This window comes from Mytilus edulis, chromosome 9 (genome assembly GCF_963676685.1).
Source record: "Mytilus edulis chromosome 9, xbMytEdul2.2, whole genome shotgun sequence".
Classification (NCBI taxonomy): domain Eukaryota; kingdom Metazoa; phylum Mollusca; class Bivalvia; order Mytilida; family Mytilidae; genus Mytilus; species Mytilus edulis.
In genome coordinates this window covers 6,067,211-6,088,263 of record NC_092352.1, presented here as the reverse complement: position 1 = coordinate 6,088,263, position 21,053 = coordinate 6,067,211, and the positions used below count along the sequence as shown (strand labels likewise).

The 21,053-nt window shown below is 32.8% G+C and overlaps 2 protein-coding genes across 4 annotated transcripts; one reads left to right on the top strand and one right to left on the bottom strand.

Moving 5' to 3' along the window:
• Window positions 1–904: 904 nt before the first annotated feature.
• Window positions 905–4,687, bottom strand: LOC139487543 (translation machinery-associated protein 16-like). Of its 3 annotated transcripts, none has more exons than XM_071272422.1 (2): window positions 4,550–4,687; window positions 905–1,544 (listed from the first exon to the last, which is right to left on the bottom strand). In XM_071272422.1, exon 2 carries the CDS (start codon window positions 1,542–1,544, stop codon window positions 1,008–1,010), a length of 537 nt encoding a protein of 178 aa, XP_071128523.1. In that variant the 5' UTR covers window positions 4,550–4,687; the 3' UTR covers window positions 905–1,007. The 3 variants fall into 3 exon arrangements, with proteins under 3 accessions (XP_071128523.1, XP_071128524.1, XP_071128525.1); XM_071272423.1 differs by having other exon boundaries at window positions 4,508–4,617; XM_071272424.1 differs by having other exon boundaries at window positions 4,492–4,578.
• LOC139487542 (large ribosomal subunit protein bL12m-like) lies at window positions 4,603–16,982 on the top strand. The gene is made up of 5 exons (XM_071272421.1): window positions 4,603–4,737; window positions 12,588–12,771; window positions 15,419–15,484; window positions 15,755–15,889; window positions 16,810–16,982. Exons 1-5 carry the CDS (start codon window positions 4,682–4,684, stop codon window positions 16,924–16,926), a joined length of 558 nt encoding a protein of 185 aa, XP_071128522.1. The 5' UTR covers window positions 4,603–4,681; the 3' UTR covers window positions 16,927–16,982.
• The last annotated feature ends 4,071 nt before the right edge of the window (window positions 16,983–21,053 follow it).

Sequence of the window (21,053 nt, the reverse complement as noted above, 5' to 3'; positions counted from 1 at the left end):
TCATGATAATTTTCTTTTTAAAAGGATGATATTGACTTGAATATTTCAGGAAATTTTTTCAAGGATAATTTGTGAAATTATTTCCCATTATAATTTCATATTTTTTTTTAACAATTTCGCTGATAAGTTTTTTCTAATAACTTTTCAATAAGTTAACTACCCAGATAGAATTTCACGGCAAAGGAAAAAATATCCCAGGGAAATATTTTCCTCCGGATAAAAAAATAACAACAACTACTGTGACATTTTTTCCTCCGGATCAAATTTCACCCTGATATAATTTTGCTTTACACCTGCACCTCATTTGAAGATGAAATAAACATCTCTCGATGTTTGTATCGTTGGTTTGCGGTTTCATTGGCGTACTATTACAGTCTGCAAATTTGCCATAAGCCCTATAGTCCAGTCAAGTAAAATTATATTTGGCTTGTAAAATTTTCCTAAAATTAGAGGAGTTAGAAGACATTCATATGTAAATGAAAAATTGTTAAAAAGATACTTTCGGCCGTGTAGGTCCAACAGTTTTTCGTGAATACTGCGTACACCACACATTGACTTAAAAGATATGCGTTAACAAGATGAGAGATGACTCTATAGAGCATTTATAAGTGGATTAGATTGACGTTCATTTTCTCGTTTGAATTGTTTTACATTTGTCATTTCAGGATCTTTTCTTGCCACTTATGCGGTATGGGCTTTGCTCATTGTTGAAGGCCGTAGTTGTTAATTTCTGTGTCATTTGGTCTCTTATGGATAGTTGTCTCATTGGCAATCATACCACATCTTCTTTTTTATATGAATATCAATATGACATGCTACCTTCCACTTTATAAAGGATTAATATAGTTTAGGATGTGATATACTGGTAAAAAGTATATAATATAAGTAGAAAGAAATTCAACTGTTCAACAAAACAATCTGTTCTTAATTCAATCTGAATTTCACCTCCATTTTTTTTTAAATGAGTTATATTTAATTCAAATTTATTGCAAAATTAGTTTTCTGAATTATTCAGTTGTTTTCTCTGTCACTTCTACAGGAACTTCTTCAAAGTCTTTCTTAAATAGTTTTCTGGTTTTAATGTTTTGAACTGCAAATAAATCTCCGTCCCATTTTCTAAAAATGTCCAAATGGTTCCTATTAATAATATCCGGGACCTCTAATCCACTGGTCTCTAACATCTGTTGGTCCCTTTCGATACTTAACTGAATTGCTGATTTTCTAGCTGTATGTTGATGTCCATGGCGATTTCCTACAGCTTTAATAATAGCAATCTGATCTAGTTCATCGTCAAATCGCCTCAAGTATTTCTTAGTATATTCGATTAAATCCCTCTTTGTAAAATCTTTTCTCTCTTGGTCAACTTCTTGTTGAAACCAAATCAACTTTTGCGCAATTACATCGTTCTTTATCGTAGTTTTGGCATGGCTGTTATTTACACGTTGTTCACGAGCAACTTGCTTCGATAACACTTGTGCTTTTCTACTCAATGGATGGACGGGCTTTTGCTTTAGACTAATCTTATTTTTGTCGGCCTTCGGCATCTGAAATATGATTAATACGTTTTTATGAATACAGTAACAAATCATGAATAAACTTTTGATGAAGAAACAGGGCTCAGAGAAATACTCCTATATGCTATGCTTTTCTTCATTGTGATCAGCAATAGAAAACAAAGATTTCACCACCGAAAAGGGCATGTTCCCCCAACCCCCAAAATGCAGGTCCAAGGGCTGATCCAGCCATTTTAAAAAGGGGGGGTTCCTAACCCAGGACAAAGGGGGGGGGGGGGGGGTTTCAATCACATATTCCCATTCAAATACATTGATCGTCCAAAAAAAAGGGGGGGTTCCAACCCCGGGGTGATCTCATGTGCTCTGGAAGGGTAAGCAGATCCTGCTCCACATGTGGCATGTGGTTAAATCTTGGAAACTCACAAAATTACCAACTAAAATCTGTGTTTGATTTTTGTTGCCTAAGGCTAAGGTCCAGTGGCAAATATTTTATGCATGTTTAGGAAAAATATAATGATTTGAATATAATACTAGTCTGAACTCGAATATGATACAACTGTGAATATACAAGATAAGATAAATTTTATTTTCCAAATTTGGTCCAAAAATATACACATAACATATATAATTGATACAACATACAGTATTTTACATGTAACATTGTAAAATAAACTATTGAAATAGTCATACAGGTACTATTTATTAAATAAAAAAGTATTTGTCTTGAGAGTTGCTACTCCAGAGATGTGGCAAACCCCATTTATTTATTTACTTTTTTTTTAAATACAAATATCTAAATTTAGTTTCATGTAGCTGCGGAACCTTAGCTCTTAGGTCCTTATGTTATTTTTTGACTATTTGTGGACCATAAATAGTCAAAAAATTGTAACATAAAATATTGTCCTCCATGAAATATTGTCTGTTGGACAAAATTTCATATGAAATATTGTCTTAAGACACCATTTCATAATGAAATATTGTCAAGGACACTATTTCATTATGAAATATTGTGCTTTTCCATGAAATTTTGTCACCGCCTTAAAGACAATATTTCACTATGAAATTTTGTCAATGACAATTTTCACTATGAAATTTTGTCCATGACAATATTTCACTATGAAATTCTGTCAATGACAACAGAGACATATATACATGTTCCAGACCATAGGAGTATTTGGACCGTACGCGTAAGGTCCAGTACGATCTGACAATACATGTTACTTGATCATATGGGTTAAATTGAAACAATCTTTATTTTTAGTTTTACAAATTGTTATTGATAATTTGTTACAATTAGATAGATAAAATGAACAAACGAACAATTGAAATTAGGTATTTGTTTAATTGTATATATGAATCCTATTTTGGTACTCTCGCCCAAGGTGACACAATTCAAGTAACGTAATATTTTTAGCAATTTCATGTATGCAGTTCATGCATGTTCTTTTGCATTTGTTTTCTTTTTGGTAAAGTTGCTAAATATTTTAAAACAATTGAACTCCCACTTTATGTTTACTTCCGATATGTTCAATTTCAGCGTTCATAATACAATTAATGTACTACTGATCGACATGCTTAATACAAGAGATTAGCATATTTAATTAGCGTTAATTAAAAACAAGTTAAAATATAAAGTTTTAGTTTCAATTACAATTGAACTTTTTTATATTAATTTGATAGTTAAGTTATGTTGATCTGCTATATGCATTTGTATCTAATAAACTTGACCAACTTTTTAATAATAGTCAGACCGTACGCGTACGGTCTGACCGTATGAGTATTTTGAAAAAGTACGCATACGGTCCAGACCGTACGTGTACGGTCGAAATACTCATACGGTCTGGAACATACACATACATGTCTCTGATGACAATATATCATTATGAAAACGTGTCTGCTAACAATATTTTATATTAAATTTTGTCAACAGCATAATATTAATTTTCCCTATAGAATACTGTCCATAATAAAAATTCTTGTTCAAATTAATACAAGTTATATTACACAAACATGCAGCATGCAGATTTTTGAATAATAATAAAAAAGTACAAATGTATTTTGTAATTTGGTTATTAATATATATATTTATATCTATACATCACTCTTTATAATTTGTCTTTATGAATCACAAGTCTTTTCATAACTTCATTTGATTTCTTATTAACACTTTTGAAATAAATTTCATTGTTCTGTATACAAAAGTAATAAGACTTTCTACTAATTACTCTCTTCTGATTTTCTGAAATTCCTTCCAGTGAAACTTTTAGACTGAGAAACTCAAAAAGTATTTTATACTCCTTGCCATCCATGATGACAAAACTAGTTTTCTATTTATCATGTTTATGTACCTGTATCTATTTATTATTATTTTCTTTTTTGTTATTGTCAATTGAAGAAAACACTTTAATGATATTTTTAACCATCATGATATATGATGATAACCTCCCCTTCATAAGACAAAATTTCATAACAATCAGTCTATGAAATATTGTCTTAATATAAACAGAGACATGTATGTGTATATATGTCTCTGATATAAACAAATGATTACTTCCCTTTAGCAGGACAAAATTTCATACTATTCATCTGTGAATTATTGTAATCAAACAGACCAAATTCCACTATGAAAATTTGTCCATCTCAAGACATAATTTTATAGATGAGGACAGAATTTCATAGTACATAGTCATGATATATTGTCTTGTTTACCATGCGCATTGCGACCACGGTAATGGGGGCTGACGAGAACCTCAGTGTCTGGTGAGAGCACCATGAAACCAAGCCAAATTAGATTTACTGACGACGACTTACCGGCATTTGCAGAAAAATAGGGTGCGAACGGTCTTGAGGGGCGAATGTGTTTTGGGGCGAGCGGACCCCGTACCAAACTGGCAGTACTGATATTTAATTGAATGTATCCTACGTGTTCACATATTTTTATTTTATTGCTTGATTAAAGAAAGACAAATACACGAACATTAAAATAATAATACCGTGGTGTTGTACGATCATGCTGGACTATATTAACGACTAACCTCCAAGCACGTGTTGTGCAATGCTCTTCTTTGTTTAGAAACAGAAAACGTACTTAATTAACTGGTTCCCTGTTTAAGTTAAACTATTTTCAAAGCGAACTGACAAACTGAAACCAGTTTGCAACTGAGATTATGGCATCTAGAAGGCTAATTTTTCTGTCTTCAAAACTTTCCAGAAATATTCATAGGTACATATTAAATGTAATCGGTAACTTAAGTTGAGGTTAGATCATAGATTTTTTAGAAACAAAAGGCAAAAACCATGAGAACTAGCGCTCGAAGCAGCCTCCAAAACAGAGAAAAATAGCTCGACCTCTCCAGTCTCCTAGTCCATTTAGTCTAGTCCTATTTCATATGACCTCGGGGGCATTATTTACTATTTCTATTTACTGTTCTTATATTTTTTTTACCACCAATGTGCCATTAGACAAATAATAAAAAATGAAAATATCAGCATTAAATAGTGAAATTAACTGTGAATATAATATGAGGAGGCAGGCATTACCTGTGAATGGGGACGAAACAAGGGTCCGGAAACGGTCATATTTGCCAGTCATGTCCTAAACTGAAACTATTATGTCCTAAACTTTTAATTGGGATTTAGGTCAAATTTTATTTTTCAACCGTAATAATTTCGGTCATTTCGTTGAGATCGACTTTCAAAATCGCCATTTTGAACATATTTTTGTTTTGTTATCGACTTCCTGTAATTAAACTGCCACTTCATTAAAGTGCTATAATCCTGAGGGCCCTCCTAATAACTATATTAATGCCTCGGGGAGCTATTGGCTAATGATTGCTAATCTCTTTACCTGTGTTTTTAATTCACACCTGGCAATTAATCACAAGCTCCAAACTATTATTATAAAGAAATAAAAATTCCATACCAACTGGCTTCATTATTTAATTACTCAACAGGTCAGACAATTGTCAATTATGATTTAAAATTAAATTAAAACTTGGTTTAATTTACGAAGAAAAAAATATTTTTTTACTTCTAACACACGTGCTTTGTTTACTATGTAATACGCATGTTTGAAATTCTCTTCCACAGATTTAGACAATTAATTGTAAATATAAAATAATTTCATCCTAAATAAAGCTAGTGCAACTATTTTAATTAATATTCTTACACTATTAAAGGTAAAATATTAAAAAGCCGATGATTTCCTGTGATTTGGATAAACAAAACTAATCCCGGAAATGAGTCCGGAATTGTTCGTTTTAGTATTGTCGCAGTACATCCGGTTTGAATTTTGACTTCAGAATCAAAGGAAACGTAAGCAATAACTGAGAATATTATCGTTTTGAGTCATTAAAATCATTTTATTTATAAACTGTTGCCTTCCCTTAATTGCTCTTAAACGATTTTTGGAAAATGGTAGGACAAATCATAAAGTAAATGCGATGCAACAGTGAAACAAGTTTGTTGATGCTACGAACATGACGATCGAGTATGAGCATACTCATAATGAGTCTCATGCAGTAATGTGATTTTGACAATCATTTTTTGAAAAGGGACATCAACTTTTAAGTTGTATGAAAATGACCGAAATTAGGTGAAAAAATTTCCGGATCCTTGGACGAAAGCTGTATTATTTGTTTTTATTCAAACATGTTGATAAACGGAAATACCGTAACGTTTCCGATATTATTGGTTCTGTTGTTAGGGATTTAATTGTGACGTTATTTAAGATATGACGTCATATTCAATGTAAACAAAGAAACGCTGTTATCAGGTAACGTTTTTTTCATATCAAACAATTATTAAAAATGATTGAATGTGGAATTCCTTCCTATATTTGTTGATATGTTGATAAACATACATTTTATTCAAAGTCTCATGCCAACAAGACCGGAACAGGAAGTAGATCTGAAAAAAAAAGTTAACGATTTTGAGTTCATTAGTAGAATGAAAATTTTTTTTATTTTTTTTATTGATTTTTCTACCGGAATTGGGGACTTTGTCCCCATATAATGCGAAGGCATATATTATAGGACTACATATAGTCCAAATAAATATAACGTCTGGCAAGGCTATTTTAATTTTTTTCTGGGATGCCTTCTTAGACTAGATCTAGACCTCTCCATGAGTCCAAGACGTTTAGTTGAAAAATGAAAATTTTCAAGTTTAAAGGGGGAGATCTTACACAACATGTCAAAGTTCTCTGTATCTGTATGAATACGTTGTCTACACCAATACTGGCTTTAAAACAACAGTATGAGAGCGCTGCCCAATTATTGACGGGGCATGAGTCGGTGAAAGCTCTCTACGCTTGATGCGCGCACCACAGTGTCGTCTAGCTGATTCCATGAGATTACAGTCTTTACGAAGAAAGAGTTTGAATATTGTGGTGTTTTGCTTGGTGGAATGTCAAAACACTTATGTGTTATTCTTTACTTGAATAAATATATTTGTTGCTTGGTATTCTTCGAATTTCTTGACAGTTATGGTTCTATTCGAACATGCTTTTTTGAGGAGTTTGTCTGGTTCAATAGCGGGAACCAGCCCCACAACCACTTTGTACATAAATATTAACTTCTGGCTTGTTCGTCTTGTCTTGAGATCTTGTAGTTCCAATTGGGCAAGCATTTTGGAGACACATCCGTCCACTCTTGACTTGTTATGTCTGATGATAAATATTGCAGCATGAAGTTGTATCCTTTCAAGCTTATTTATGTTTTTGACCTTGTAGCGTCCCATACTATGGCTCCATTTACCAACGTTGATCTGACAAGCCAGATTTAAGCTGGTTTTTTTTTGATACAATTGCTTTAGACTGTAGACTTATACCATTGACTCAGAGCCATTCCCTCACGTCAACTGTTTTATTCTAAACATTAAGGAACATCTCAGATTCTTATGATTGTCTTGCTTTAAAGGGTAAAAACAAACAAAAGGATTGAATTTAAACAACTGTCCTATAATGTTCTTCTTGTAATCTTCATATTTCGATATTTCCCTCGACTTATATGCATGTTTTTAACAACACGGAAAATCAGAATTAAGCAGTATTTATATTTAGTGTTTTTATCTTAAATTTAGAAACACGTCAGAGGGAATTCCCCAGTTTTGATCAAATGTGAGAGTTCTCTGAATTCCAATAAATCTATTTCTGTCATTTTAGAACTGAAGTGGAGTTTTTCTTATATGTCACCGTTATGAAACTGATATTTGATATTGTTCTTCCATAAAGAAATGGAGAACCATCTAGGTCGTTTAATTAACATTTAATATACGTTGTTGCTCCAAATCACAAGTCTAGGGTTTGTTTAGATAATTATGCACATGCATATAATTTTTATACGACCGCAAAATTTGAAAAAATTTTCGTCGTATATTGCTATCACGTTGGCGTCGGCGGCGTCGTCGTCGTCGTCGGCGTCGTCGTCGTCGTCGTCGTCCGGCGTCCGAATACTTTTAGTTTTCGCACTCTAACTTTAGTAAAAGTGAATGGAAATCTATGAAATTTTAACACAAGGTTTATGACCACAAAAGGAAGGTTGGTATTGATTTTGGGAGTTTTGGTCCCAACATTTTAGGAATTAGGGGCCAAAAAGGGCCCAAATAAGCATTTTCTTGGTTTTCGCACTATAACTTTAGTTTAAGTGAATCGAAATCTATGAAATTTTGACACAAGGTTTATGACCACAAAAGGAAGGTTGGGATTGATTTTGGGAGTTTTGGTTCCAACAGTTTAGGAATTAGGGGCCAAAAAAGGGCCCAAATAAGCATTATTCTTGGTTTTCGCACAATAACTTTAGTATAAGTAAATAGAAATCAATGAAATTTTAACACAAGGTTTATGACCACAAAAGGAAGGTTGGGATTGATTTTTGGAGTTGAGGTCACAACAGTTTATGAATTAGGGGCCAAAAAGGGGCCCAAATAAGCATTATTTTTGGTTTTTGCACCATAACTTTAGTATAAGTAAATAGAAATCTATGAAATTTAAACACAAGGTTTATGACCATAAAAGGAAGGTTGGGTTTGATTTTTGGAGTTTTGGTCTTAACAGTTTAGGAATAAGGGGCCCAAAGGGTCCAAAATTGAACTTTATGTGATTTCATCAAAAATTGAATAATTGGGGTTCTTTGATATGCCGAATCTAACTATGTATGTAGATTCTTAATTTTTGGTCCCGTTTTCAAATTGGTCTACATTAAGGTCCAAAGGGTCCAAAATTAATCTTAGTTTGATTTTAACAAAAATTGAATCCTTGGGGTTCTTTGATATGCTGAATTTAAAAATGTACTTAGATTTTTAATTATTGGCCTAGTTTTCAAGTTGGTACAAATGGGGGGTCCAAAATTAAACTTTGTTTGATTTCATCAAAAATTGAATAAATGGGTTCTTTGATATGCCAAATCTAACTGTGTATGTAGATTCTTAATTTTTGGTCCAGTTTTCAAATTGGTCTACATTAAGGTCCAAAGGGTCCAAAATTAAACTAAGTTTGATTTTAACAAAAATTAAATTCTTGGGCTTATTTGATATGCTTTATCTAAATATGTACTTTGATTTTTGATTATGGGCCCAGTTTTCAAGATGGTCCAAATCAGGATTCCTTATCAAGTATTGTGCAATAGCAAGAAATTTTCAATTGCACAGTATTGCACAATAGCAAGAAATATCTAATTGCACAATATTGTGCAATAGCAATTAATTTTCAATTGGAGTTATCTTTCTTTGTATAGAATAGTAGTTGATAATATATGTTGGAAATTTGCCAGACATGACTATGATGTCATTTTCTATTTTTATTTGCCAATAACTTTATGTGAATAACTTCATTGGAAATTTGCCAATATAAAATGTTGCTGATGAAGCTTTTTTTCCTTATCTTATCTAAAATGTTTTTAGATAATGTATGTTGGACATTTGCCAGACATGACTATGATGTCATTTTCTATTTTTATTTGCCAATAACTTTATGTAAATAACTTCATTGGAAATTTGCCAATATAAAATGTTGCTGATGAAGTTTTTTTTATTGTTTTATACAATAAACAATGTATATTCACTTTTACTACCAACCAATCTTTACCATTCAGTGATAACAAGCTTTTTATTTTACATTTTAATATTTTATGATGTATTTAAAAGAGTAGTTATTGTTGCAAACTCCATTAGAAATTTGAATTGATATCAGTTTTGGAAAAAGGGAAACAGGGATGTGAAAAAAAAGGGGGGAGGGTTTAAATTTTTCTCATTTCAGATTTCATAAATAAAAAGAAAATTTCTTCAAACATTTTTTTGAGAGGATTAATATTCAACAGCATAGTGAATTGCTCAAAGGCAAAAAAAAACTTTTAAGTTCATTAAACCACATTCATTCTGTGTCAGAAACCTATGCTGTGTCAACTATTTAATTTTAGATTTAAAAAGTTTGAAGAAGAAATCCTTAATTGATTTGTAAAATCTTGACATTTGTTTTGTGTAAAAAAAAACCATGTAATGTCAAAAATTTGATCACAATCCAAATTCAGAGCTGTATCACGCTTGAATGTTTTGTCCATACTTGCCCCAACTGTTCAGGGTTCGACCTCTGCGGTCGTATAAAGCTGCGCCCTGCGGAGCACCTGGTTTTGACTTCCAGGGGTATCAGATTGAATGGTTGCTTTGGACTCCCCACTCCATTGATTAATTTGAAACTTGTTTCGAGTTGTCTCACTTCCGTAAGTAACCTTTGTCAATATTCTGAATCAAAATACGACACAGCACTGTGAGAAAGTGGTGATTAACACCTGTAAAAACATTAATGAATGTGTCAATTATGTCCCAACAGACAATAAAACTATACTTAATTAAATTTTCCTTACTTGTTCAGGTTTTTTGTTATTTAGGCAGTTGGTTAAAATTTGTAGAAAAAAATAAAGTTATATCTTTTACATACATGTAGAGAAAGGACATGCACTTGTCTGTAATAGCTATTTTATCAAATTACACATGTTACACTGTACTTGTCAATATTTTTTTTTAATTAAGATGAATAATTTAAGGCTTTTAAAAAAATCACCAAAATTAGCTTTTTGTGAGGATACAAAATTATAAAAAAAACTTTGATATTGCAATATACAATGTAATCATAAGTAATATAAAGTAATCATGATTACATTAAAGAAATGTAATCGATTACATATGAAAAAGGGTGTAATTGTAATGTAATCGATTACATTTTATTAGAAAAGTAATTGTAATTTAATCGATTTCATATGAAAAAGGGTGTAATTGTAATGTAATCGATTACATTTTATTAGAAAAGTGATTGTAATTTAATTGATTACATTTTAAAGTAATCAACCCCATCCCTGACAGCACATCGAGAAAAGTTAACTCGTTCTGTCATTAGACTTTGTCTTATATTAAAAACGATCGCAATTTAAACAGAGGAATGTGTACAGAAAGGAGGAATGGGGTTCCTCCTAGAATTAACGTAGGAAAATAGGTGACAAGATACGAACTGAAATACCTTCTCTCACTGTCAGAGACTGCTGTGGAAAGTAAACTTAGAATTGATTGTACAAATCTAAAACACAATAAGTACATTGTTCATACACTTGTATCGAGGATTGGCTATTTTTAGAGTTGAGTAACTATTCAGATTATGTAAATTACATTAATTTTACATGTGCAGTGGAATTAGTTTTGAAAATAATACTATCCAGCCATACATGTGTCAATGAAAACAATGGCAATCGTATCCCTCAGAGCAATCTGGTTTTTGATGACAATCTTGTGAGCAGTATTTCAAGTTTCTTCTTCGAAAGCCAAGTGTTGAGTTCGCTTTCTTGCCATGTTTGATATGTGGGTGGTCTATTTGAGGTCCTACGAAATTTGTAGGCATAGGTACGGGTTATGCTGGACTTGCTGTAGTATGTGTCCATTTAAACTGTAGAATTTATGGCCCTTGTTTCTGATGCTTAGGATGTAGCATTTTTTTGGCATTGAACCGCATTCCCTAGTTACCTGCCCATACTACCAGGTTTTTAAGGTCTTCTTGAAGTAAGTCATGGTCTTTCTGAGATTTCACTGAAGATTTTTTGTAATGTTAATTTCTTTCTTATTATGAGTGAAAAGTTTAACTATAATTGGTATGTGCATACCTTGAAAGGTCCTCATCCCCTCCAGACAGTGTTCACTCGACCTCATTTCATGGATCAGTGAACAAGGTTAAGTTTTGGTGGTCCAAGTCCATATCTTGGATACTATAAGCAATAGGCATAGTATATTTGGTGTATGGAAGGATTGTAAGGTGTACATGTCCAACTGGCAGCTGTCATCTGACCTTGACCTCATTTTCATGGTTTAGTGGTCAAAGTTAAGTTTTTTAGTTTTGGTCTTTTTTCTAATATTTTATGCAATAGGTCAACTATATTTGGTGTACTGAAATATTTTATGATGTACATGTCAGTCAGAGTCTCATAGGTTTTATTTGACCTTATTTTCACGGTTCATTGTTCAGTTTTAAGTTTTTGTGTTTTGACTGTTTTTCTTATACTATTAGCAATACTAATGTCAACTACATTTGTTGTATAGAAGGAGGAGGGAATATAAAAGGTCAAAATGAAGAAAATAAAATATTGGAAGAGTGAAATATGGACAGGAGACAGAAAAGTTCAGACTAAAACTAATATGTCTCTGGTTCTATGGCAATCTGTAATCAACAGATCAAATGACACAGAACCAAAAGCCAAGAAAAATCCAACTGTGTACAGAAAATAAAACAATAAAGACAACAACACCCATCAATTACCACATGGTTAAAGTTTATTCTGTGTACAGAAAAGAAAAATAGGACAGCACAAAATCTTCCTCAGTATGATTCGGAATAGGTTCAAACTCAAAGAATACCTACATGTAGAAAGCAGTACTTACCAGCATATATTCCAATAAAGAGGGACTTCAAACTCAATGGCCATTCTCTGTAGCATCAAACATAGACTAAATAATTGCAAATGATCTAGATTGTGAAGGATCTGGACACATTGACAATTGAGATTTTCATTTGTTGTTTTATTTAATTTCTACTTGTAGAATAAGCAGGCGTGACAGAGTGGTCACTTGTTCCTCATGTTCAACAAGTCGTCTCTATAGTACCTTACCAGAACCAGTTATTGATGGACAGGACAAAGTTTTCCCACCTAAACTACATACCATTGTAGATGATATTGGTAAACTCACTCTCACAGAAGTAGCTGATTTGAATGAATTGCTTAAGGTATTACACTGTCTTGATTAGTTTCCATAAATTAAGATGGGACAATTTATAATATACAGGTCTCAACATTAGATTTAAGTTCATCAAAAGTGAAGAAAGTGGACTCAATATCATGTCCTAGCAAATGATGAATAAAAAACAATTTCAATCATGTCTTGTTCAGCCATAAATATAATACCTGTCTTTTTGTTAACATGCTGATAAAAATAAAACTGTTAATGCGTTTAGAACACCTGAGATCACCTGCAGGTTTTGATGGGATTCATGTTGCTCGGTCTTTAGTTTTCTATGTTGTGTTTTGTGTACTGTACTACTGCTATTTGTCAATGCAAAAAAAACAAAAGACAAATAGCAGTGCACAAAACACAACATAGAAAACTAAAGACCGAGCAACATGAATCCCATCAAAAACTGGAGGTGATCTCAGGTGTTCTGGACGGGTTAGAAAATCCTGCTGCACATATAGGGTTGTATTACTCCTATAAGATATATTGACAAGTTATATCAAGATAAAAGGCATCACACAATACAATGCAATAGTGGATTGGTAATTGAATCAACTTATCCTACAATTTTTGTGTGTTTGAAATATATATTGTTACAGGCGGGCGAGTAGGGGTTGAGTGTACTTTTAATTCCGCATGATTGATTATTGATAGTGTTCCTTCACTTAGTCTTGTTTTGAATGTAGTTTGTTGACTCCAGCATAATCATATATATAATGATGAATCCAGCGTAAAAGAATGACTTTTATTCTTGTCCAGTATGCATATATATATATATCTCTCTCAATAAATAACGCATGCAAATATCAGCAATAACATAGTATAATCATAAATTGGAATAGTAAGATGCTGGCCTTCCAAACCCCAGATGTAACTTATACATTTATGTATATACAGATTTACAAGTCTTTATCCTATCAATCATACAATAATGAGAGAATGAAATATACTTATTTCATTAAATTACGATATTAGAAAGTTGTCAACGTGGTGGGACATCGTATCTTTACATCTTTAATAATTGTATAATTTGCCAAAAACTGCTATTAGAAATTGTAAATATTGAACTGGTTCCGCATCTTGTCTAAATATGAAGCCACTTGCTGTTGAAGACCTGCTTAAGCGGGAATACTTATAAGAAGCTGTATTAGGTTCCTGGACGTCCTTACGAAGCTTTTAGTTTAATATTCCAAAAGATGTAAAAAGATAAATATAGACTTGAAATGCTATCGCATAGCTTAAGGTAAAATAGCTTTATATCGAAATGCATCCTGTACCTAAATAGCTTGGTTGACTTTAAGGGTTGTTTTGTTTATTGTTCTGCTCTGCTTGATAGCCAGATACGATATGCCAAAGTGCTAGTGCGACGCCGTATTAATACTTGACGGTGAAATACATCCGCGACTCACAGAACTGAAAATCTACTATAACTTTGAAATACTAAGGAAAACTCTGGCTCATGTCCCAAAATGTCGTTATAAATACATAAAATCACGAAAGTTTGCCTTTAATTCCAATAAATAAGTGACATAATAAATATAAACCTTAAAATTTCATACTCTTAGCCTTATCACCTACGTTTCTTTCTGACGTCATTGAAATCACAAAATAGTTCCTTAACGGCGCTTCACAAAAACGTACTTAATGTAATTATATCTTATTATTAAATATCCTACACAATAAAAGGAAGGCCAGCAAGTAATTTAATCATATCTTAATAATACTTTTATGTATTATTATAACTTTATAAAGAAGTACTGTTACCCGGAAGTGACCATTCGTTGGAATGGCAACTTCCAATATACGTAAACAAGCACTAGCCACGATGGAATTTAAGGGAAAACTAACCAAAAGATGTGTCAAATAACACTGAGACTGAATGAATAGGTAATGACAAACATGTTTTACAAACCCATTATCCCCTGAAAGTGTGAATTTAATGTAGACCTGTGAAAATCGTGATCGAAGTGCCTGTTCACTGACAGTTGAATTTTACCGCTATGTCAACTTGATAAGTTGATAGACGTTAGGTTAAATAATATGTTATCTGGTACTAATTATAAAAATATGCAATTTGATCTCCCCAAATTGAGTTTGCCAAAGTTGTCTTAGTGTATGAAAATCATCTAAGACAGCTATTTTTCAGGTTTTCAGATATTGATCCCAATAAAATTTAGCAATATAAAATGTGTTGTTTCATTGCGATTATTATCAATACCCATTTATAACAATATGTATTATATTTATGTAACATAATAAAAAAATGCAGTTTGAAGTTAGTCTTTTTGAATGTACTTTTGTTGTTGAATAACATTTCCCATCTTGTATTCTTTTATTTAATGTGCCATTGCTTCAGCATCATAGCCCAAGTGTCCTTTAGCTAGAATACAAGATCTATGCCACTTGGATAAATACTAATAATATTTTTCATAGTTTAAATTTACAAATGTAAAATTTGAACAAAAATATATGGAAGGCCATTGTTATTTGAAGTAATGTTTGCATTGCATTTTTCAGAACTGCTGTATTTTTTTTTACAAACTTTATGTTTGCTCCATATTTATATATTTTTTTGAAAGCTGTTACACCATTTACCTAGGAATAAAAAGTACTACAGGTATAATCTTGTTTGAATTTTTCAGAAAACTTTAAGGATACAAGATGCACCTGTAATGGCCATGGGTATGCCAGGAATGGCTGCACCTAAGGTAAGCACAAAGAAGAGGTTAGAATTTCCTATATTTCTTGCACCAATTTCTTATCTTGGGAACAATTTATTCACATGCATGCAATACAGACATTAAAGACCACTTATATTATTTTGACCAATTGATATATAAATATAGTTCCTCAAAAGAAAAATCTGCTAAAATTTGTTTTCAGGAAATGATGAAATTAAAAAAACTAATTTTCAATCTTTCACAAAATTCCAAATAATACCTGTATGACCTTGACCTATAATTGACTTTCTTTCTTAGGAAGAAGAGGAGGAAGAGGCTCCCAAAATTGTGAAAACTCTCTTCTCGCTCAAACTTTTAGAATTCGCAGCAGACAAGAAGATTACCCTGATCAAAGAAATAAAAAGTCTTGTGCCAGATATGAATTTAGTGCAGGTAAAACTTTAAATGCATAAATAAGAATACATCAGACAGATGAAAATTCCCTGTTGTAAAGCCGAAGTGTTGTACTGTAGTTTGTTAAATTATGGCAGAGTTTATCTCCGAAGTTTGTTGTGCATGAAAAATCTGTGAAAAGGGATTAGGGCTCTATTTGGCCCAAATTAATATTAAGTTCATTGTTTAAGATGAAAGAAGGAGATTCATTAAGTAAAGCTTCTAAGGCCAAATAAAATAGTATATGTGGTTCCAGTTTCTGAAAAAAGTTAGGGTAGTTAGGTAGGGATTTTTTTTTATTTTATGTTTTTTTTTTACATTGAGTCTATGGGAGCATCATTCTGACTTTAACAGTGCTTAATGAAAAATGACAATAAAATCTTTAGGGTAGGCTAATTTCAAGACAAAAAAGTAGGGAAGGTAGGGTCACTGGAACCACACATATATTTTTATTTGGCCTAACTAAAACAACCTAAGATTTGGTCAACCAATGCACTTTGAAAATCTTTCTTTTCCCAAAAAACAATTAAAATTGACATGGTCTCATTGAGCATGGTGGAAAAGTTAAATTTACACTACATAATGATAACATAAAGCGAATGGGTTTCAACAATGAGCAAAAGTCATTAGGCATAGAAAGCTTTTAAAGGCCCTAATATGATAAGTGTAAAACAAATTGAAGGAGAAAACGAACAGCCTGTACTACACAATAAACGAAGAGCAAATATAATTTACAGCAACAAACGACAACCACTGAATTACAGGCACTTACAGAATGTGTCAAATTAAAGACTTTGAGGAGATATGCTTTCCTTTGTCATTAGTTTTTGTATGGACTTCAGTAGAATTTGGTGTTGCATATGTTTTTTATTTGTATTTCTCGAGTTATGTCCCTTATTGAATTATATTATTATTTTTAGGCTAAGAAGTTTGTAGAATCTGCTCCACAAGTCATAAAAGCAGACATAACCAAAGAAGAAGCTGAAACTTTAAAGAAAGCTATTGAGGCAGCTGGTGGGAAATGTGATATTGATTAGAAGACAATATATATATAATTCTGTTTATGAAACTTGAAAATAAATATTAACTTCAGTGTTGCATATTTTTAAAAAGGAGTGTGTGAATAACAAAATTTGATTTCAACCAGTTCTGACAAAATATCACATGTCCATGGTCCTTGGCCTCTTTTTCATGGTTCCGTGACTACTTGAAAAAAGTTAATTTTTTTTGTTATTTTTCTCTTGTTATGAGTAATAGGATAACTGTATTTGGTATTTGCGTAACTTGCAAGGTCCCCATGCCCTTCAGACAGTTTCCACTTGACCTCAACCTCATTTCATGGATCAGTGAACAAGGTTAAGTTCTGGTGGTCAAGTCCATATCTCAGACACTATTAGCAATAGGCCTAGTATATTTGATGTATGGAAAGATTGTAAGTTGTACAAGTCCAACTGACAGGTGTCATCTTACCTTGGCCTCATTTTCATGGTTCAGTGGTTAAAGTAATGGGCAATAGGTCTACTATATTTGGTGTATGGAATGATTGTAAGGTGTACATGTCAAGCTGACCTCTACCTCATTTTTTTGGTTCAGTGGTCAAAGTTAAGTTATTTAGGTTTGGTCTTTTTAGCTCACCTGGCCCGAAGGGCCAAGTAAGCTTTTCCCATCACTTTGCGTCCGTCGTCGTCCGTCGTTGTTAACTTTTACAAAAATCTTCTCCTCTGAAACTGCTGGGCCAAATTAAACCAAACTTGGCCACAATGATCATTGGGGTATCTAGTTTAAAAAATGTGTGGTGTGACCTGCCTACCAACCAAGATGGCCGCCATGGCTTAAAATAGAACATAGGGGTAAAATGCAGTTTTTCGCTTATGACTCAAAAACCAAAGCATTTTGAGCAATTCTGACATGGGGTAAAATTGTTTATCAGGTCAAGATCTATCTGCCCTGAAATTTTCAGATGAATCAGACAATCCGTTGTTGGGTTGCTGCCCCTGAATATGTAATTTTAAGGAAATTTTGCTGTTTTCGGTTATTATCTTGAATATTATTATAGATAAAGATAAACTGTAAACAGCAATAATGTTCAGCAAAGTAAGATTTACAAATAAGTCAACATGACCGAAATGGTCAATTGACCCCTTTAGGAGTTATTGCCCTTAATAGTCAATTTTTAACCATTTTTCGTAAATTGTCATCTTTTAGAAAAATCTTCTCCTTTGAAACTACTGGGCCAAATTAAACCAAACATGGCCACAATCATCATTGGGGTATCTAGTTTTAAAAATGTGTCTGGTGACCCAGTCAACCAACCAAGATGGCCGCCATGGCTAAAAATAAAACATGGGGGTAAAATGCAGTTTTTGGCTTATAACTCAAAAACCAAAGCATTTAGAGCAAATCTGACATGGGGAAAATTGTTCATCAGGTCAAAATTTATCTGCCCTGAAATTTTCAGATGAATCGGACAACCTGTTGTTGGGTTGCTGCCCCTGAATTGGTAATTTTAAGGAAATTTTGCTGTTTTTGGTTATTATCTTGAATATTATTATAGATAGAAATAAACTGTAAACAGCAAAAATGTACAGCAAAGTAAGACCTAAAAAAAAGTCAACATGACCAAAATGGTCAATTGACCCCTAAGGAGTTATTGCCCTTTATATAGTCATTTTTTTTTAACAATTTTCACAAAATTTGTAAAATTTTACTAACATTTTCCACCGTAACTACTTGGTCAAGTTCATTATAGATAGAGATAATTGTAAGCAGCAAGAATGTTCAGTAAAGTAAGATCTACAAACACATCACCATCACCAAACCACAATTTTGTCTTGAATCCATCTGTGTCCTTTGTTTAGTATTCACATAGACTAAGGTGAGCGACACAGGCTCTTTAGAGCCTCGTTTATTTTTTATTAATACAATATGCAATAGGTCAACTATATTGGTGTATGGTAATATTTTATGATGTACATGTCAGTCTTGAGGTTTTATTTGACCTTGACCTCACTTTAACGGTTAATTGCTCAGTATTAATGTTTGTGTTTCAGTGTGTTTTTCATAAGCAAAAAGTTAACTTCCCGTATATTTGTTGTATGCATAAGGATTTTAAGCTGTATTACCTATGTTATTTCAACTGATCGGGCAGAGCTTACTTTTTAATTTGCATAAGGACAGTATTTGAAGATGTGTGTGATAAGGATGCTTGCTGTTTACATATTTTTACCAGACCAATGACAATAACTGGACACTTCATTGGCGAGTTTATCCAGAAACACCTATCTATAGATAAACTGGTCTGTCGTGAGCGAACCGTTTAAACTCCGCCCAGTCAAGTGAAATAAATCTAGTAATGCATGTCTGCCTGGCATGGTTCATCTGACCTTGACCTAATTTTCAGGATGCATTGGTCAATGTTAAGTTTTCTGGGTTGTCTTTCTTAGAAACTTAAGTAATAGGTCAACTATATTTAGTGTACTGAATGATTGCAAGGTGTACATTTATTTCTCGTTTGGTATAATTGACCTTGACCTCATTTTCTTGGGATCATGTTTAGTTTATGTAAAAGTTGTAGTAAAGCTTTCTATTGAGGACTATCAACATAATGTCAATGATTAGTTAAGAAGCCGAGACATTTCAGCAATTGCATTCTTGTTAAAGATTAACATTATAAGCTTCAAATCTCCAAATTATTGTGCCTGTCCGAGCTGAGAACCTTGTAATTGGTTTGCTGTCATGTTATAGTGGAACTCTATAAAAAGTATAATGCAGGCCAAGTTAGGTACAAAATGGTAGTGTTTTACGCAGATAGAATTCTTAAAATGTAGTTGATTTCACAGCAATTCTAGAAGATAACTTCCATTTTTGTCGAGCCTGCAACTTTTGTTGCAGAAAGCTCGACATAGGGATAGTGATCCGGCGGCGGCGTTAGCTAACTTTTTAAAAGCTTTATATTTTAGAGGGTGGAAGACCTGGATGCTTCATACTTTGTATATAGATGCCTCATGTTACGAAGTTTCCGTCAGTCACATGTCAAATGTCCTTGACCTCATTTTCATGGTTCAGTGACCACTTGAAAAAAAAGTTCAGATTTTTTGTAATGTTGAATTCTCTCTTATTATTAGTAATAGGATAATTATATTTGGTATGTGCGTACCATGCAAGGTCCTCATGCCCGTCAGACAGTTTTCACTTGACCTCGACCTCATTTCATGGATCAGTAAACAAGGTTAAGTTTTGGTGGTCAAGTCCATATCCCAGATACTATAAGCAATAGGTCTAGTATATTCGGTGTATGGAAGGACTGTAAGGTGTACATGTCCAACTGGCAGGTGTCATCTGACCTTGACCTCATTTTCATGGTTCAGTGGTTATAGTTAAGTTGTTGTGTTTTGGTCTGTTTTTCTCATACTTTATGCAATAGATCTACTATATTTGTTGTATGGAATGATTGTAAGATGTACATGTCTAGCGGGCAGAAGTCATCTGACCTTGACCTCATTTTCATGGTTGAGTGGTCAAAGTTAAGTTTTTGAGTTTTGGTCTTTTTATCTAATACTATATGCCATAGGTCAACTATATTTGGTGTATGGAAATATTTTATGATCTATATGTCAGTCCCGCAGGTTTTATTTGACCTCGACCTCATTTTCACGGTTCATTGATCAGTGTCAATTTTTTTGTGTTTAAGATAACTTTAATAAAGGGCTGCGCTTTAGCGCATGATACGCCCGTTGCTCTTTTAACTTGTCTTTTATGCTTTAAATGAATTTATATGATCAACTAGAAATAGTGTGAGCCCTGTCAAATACCCCCCCCCCCCCAAATAATAAATAAAAATGCCCAAAAAAATTGGCACTATTAAGGCTACCTCAAATTTAACTAAGGGTGTTGTCTTTAATTTTTCATCCATACATAAAATTTTGTGAAAGTGTTAGTTATTGTCCCAAAATTGGAAAAATCCCCCCTTTTTTAAGCATAAAAATTCATAACACGGAAATGTAAAATCTGAAATTTATAAAAATTGAAAGGGAGCTTACATCAATAGATATAAACAATTCACCAAAGTTTCATGGACATTGGTGAAAGCCTTTTTGAGTTATTGTCCGAAGTGTTAAAAATCACCCTTTTATTATGAAAAAAGCCCCATAAATCCAAAACTTAA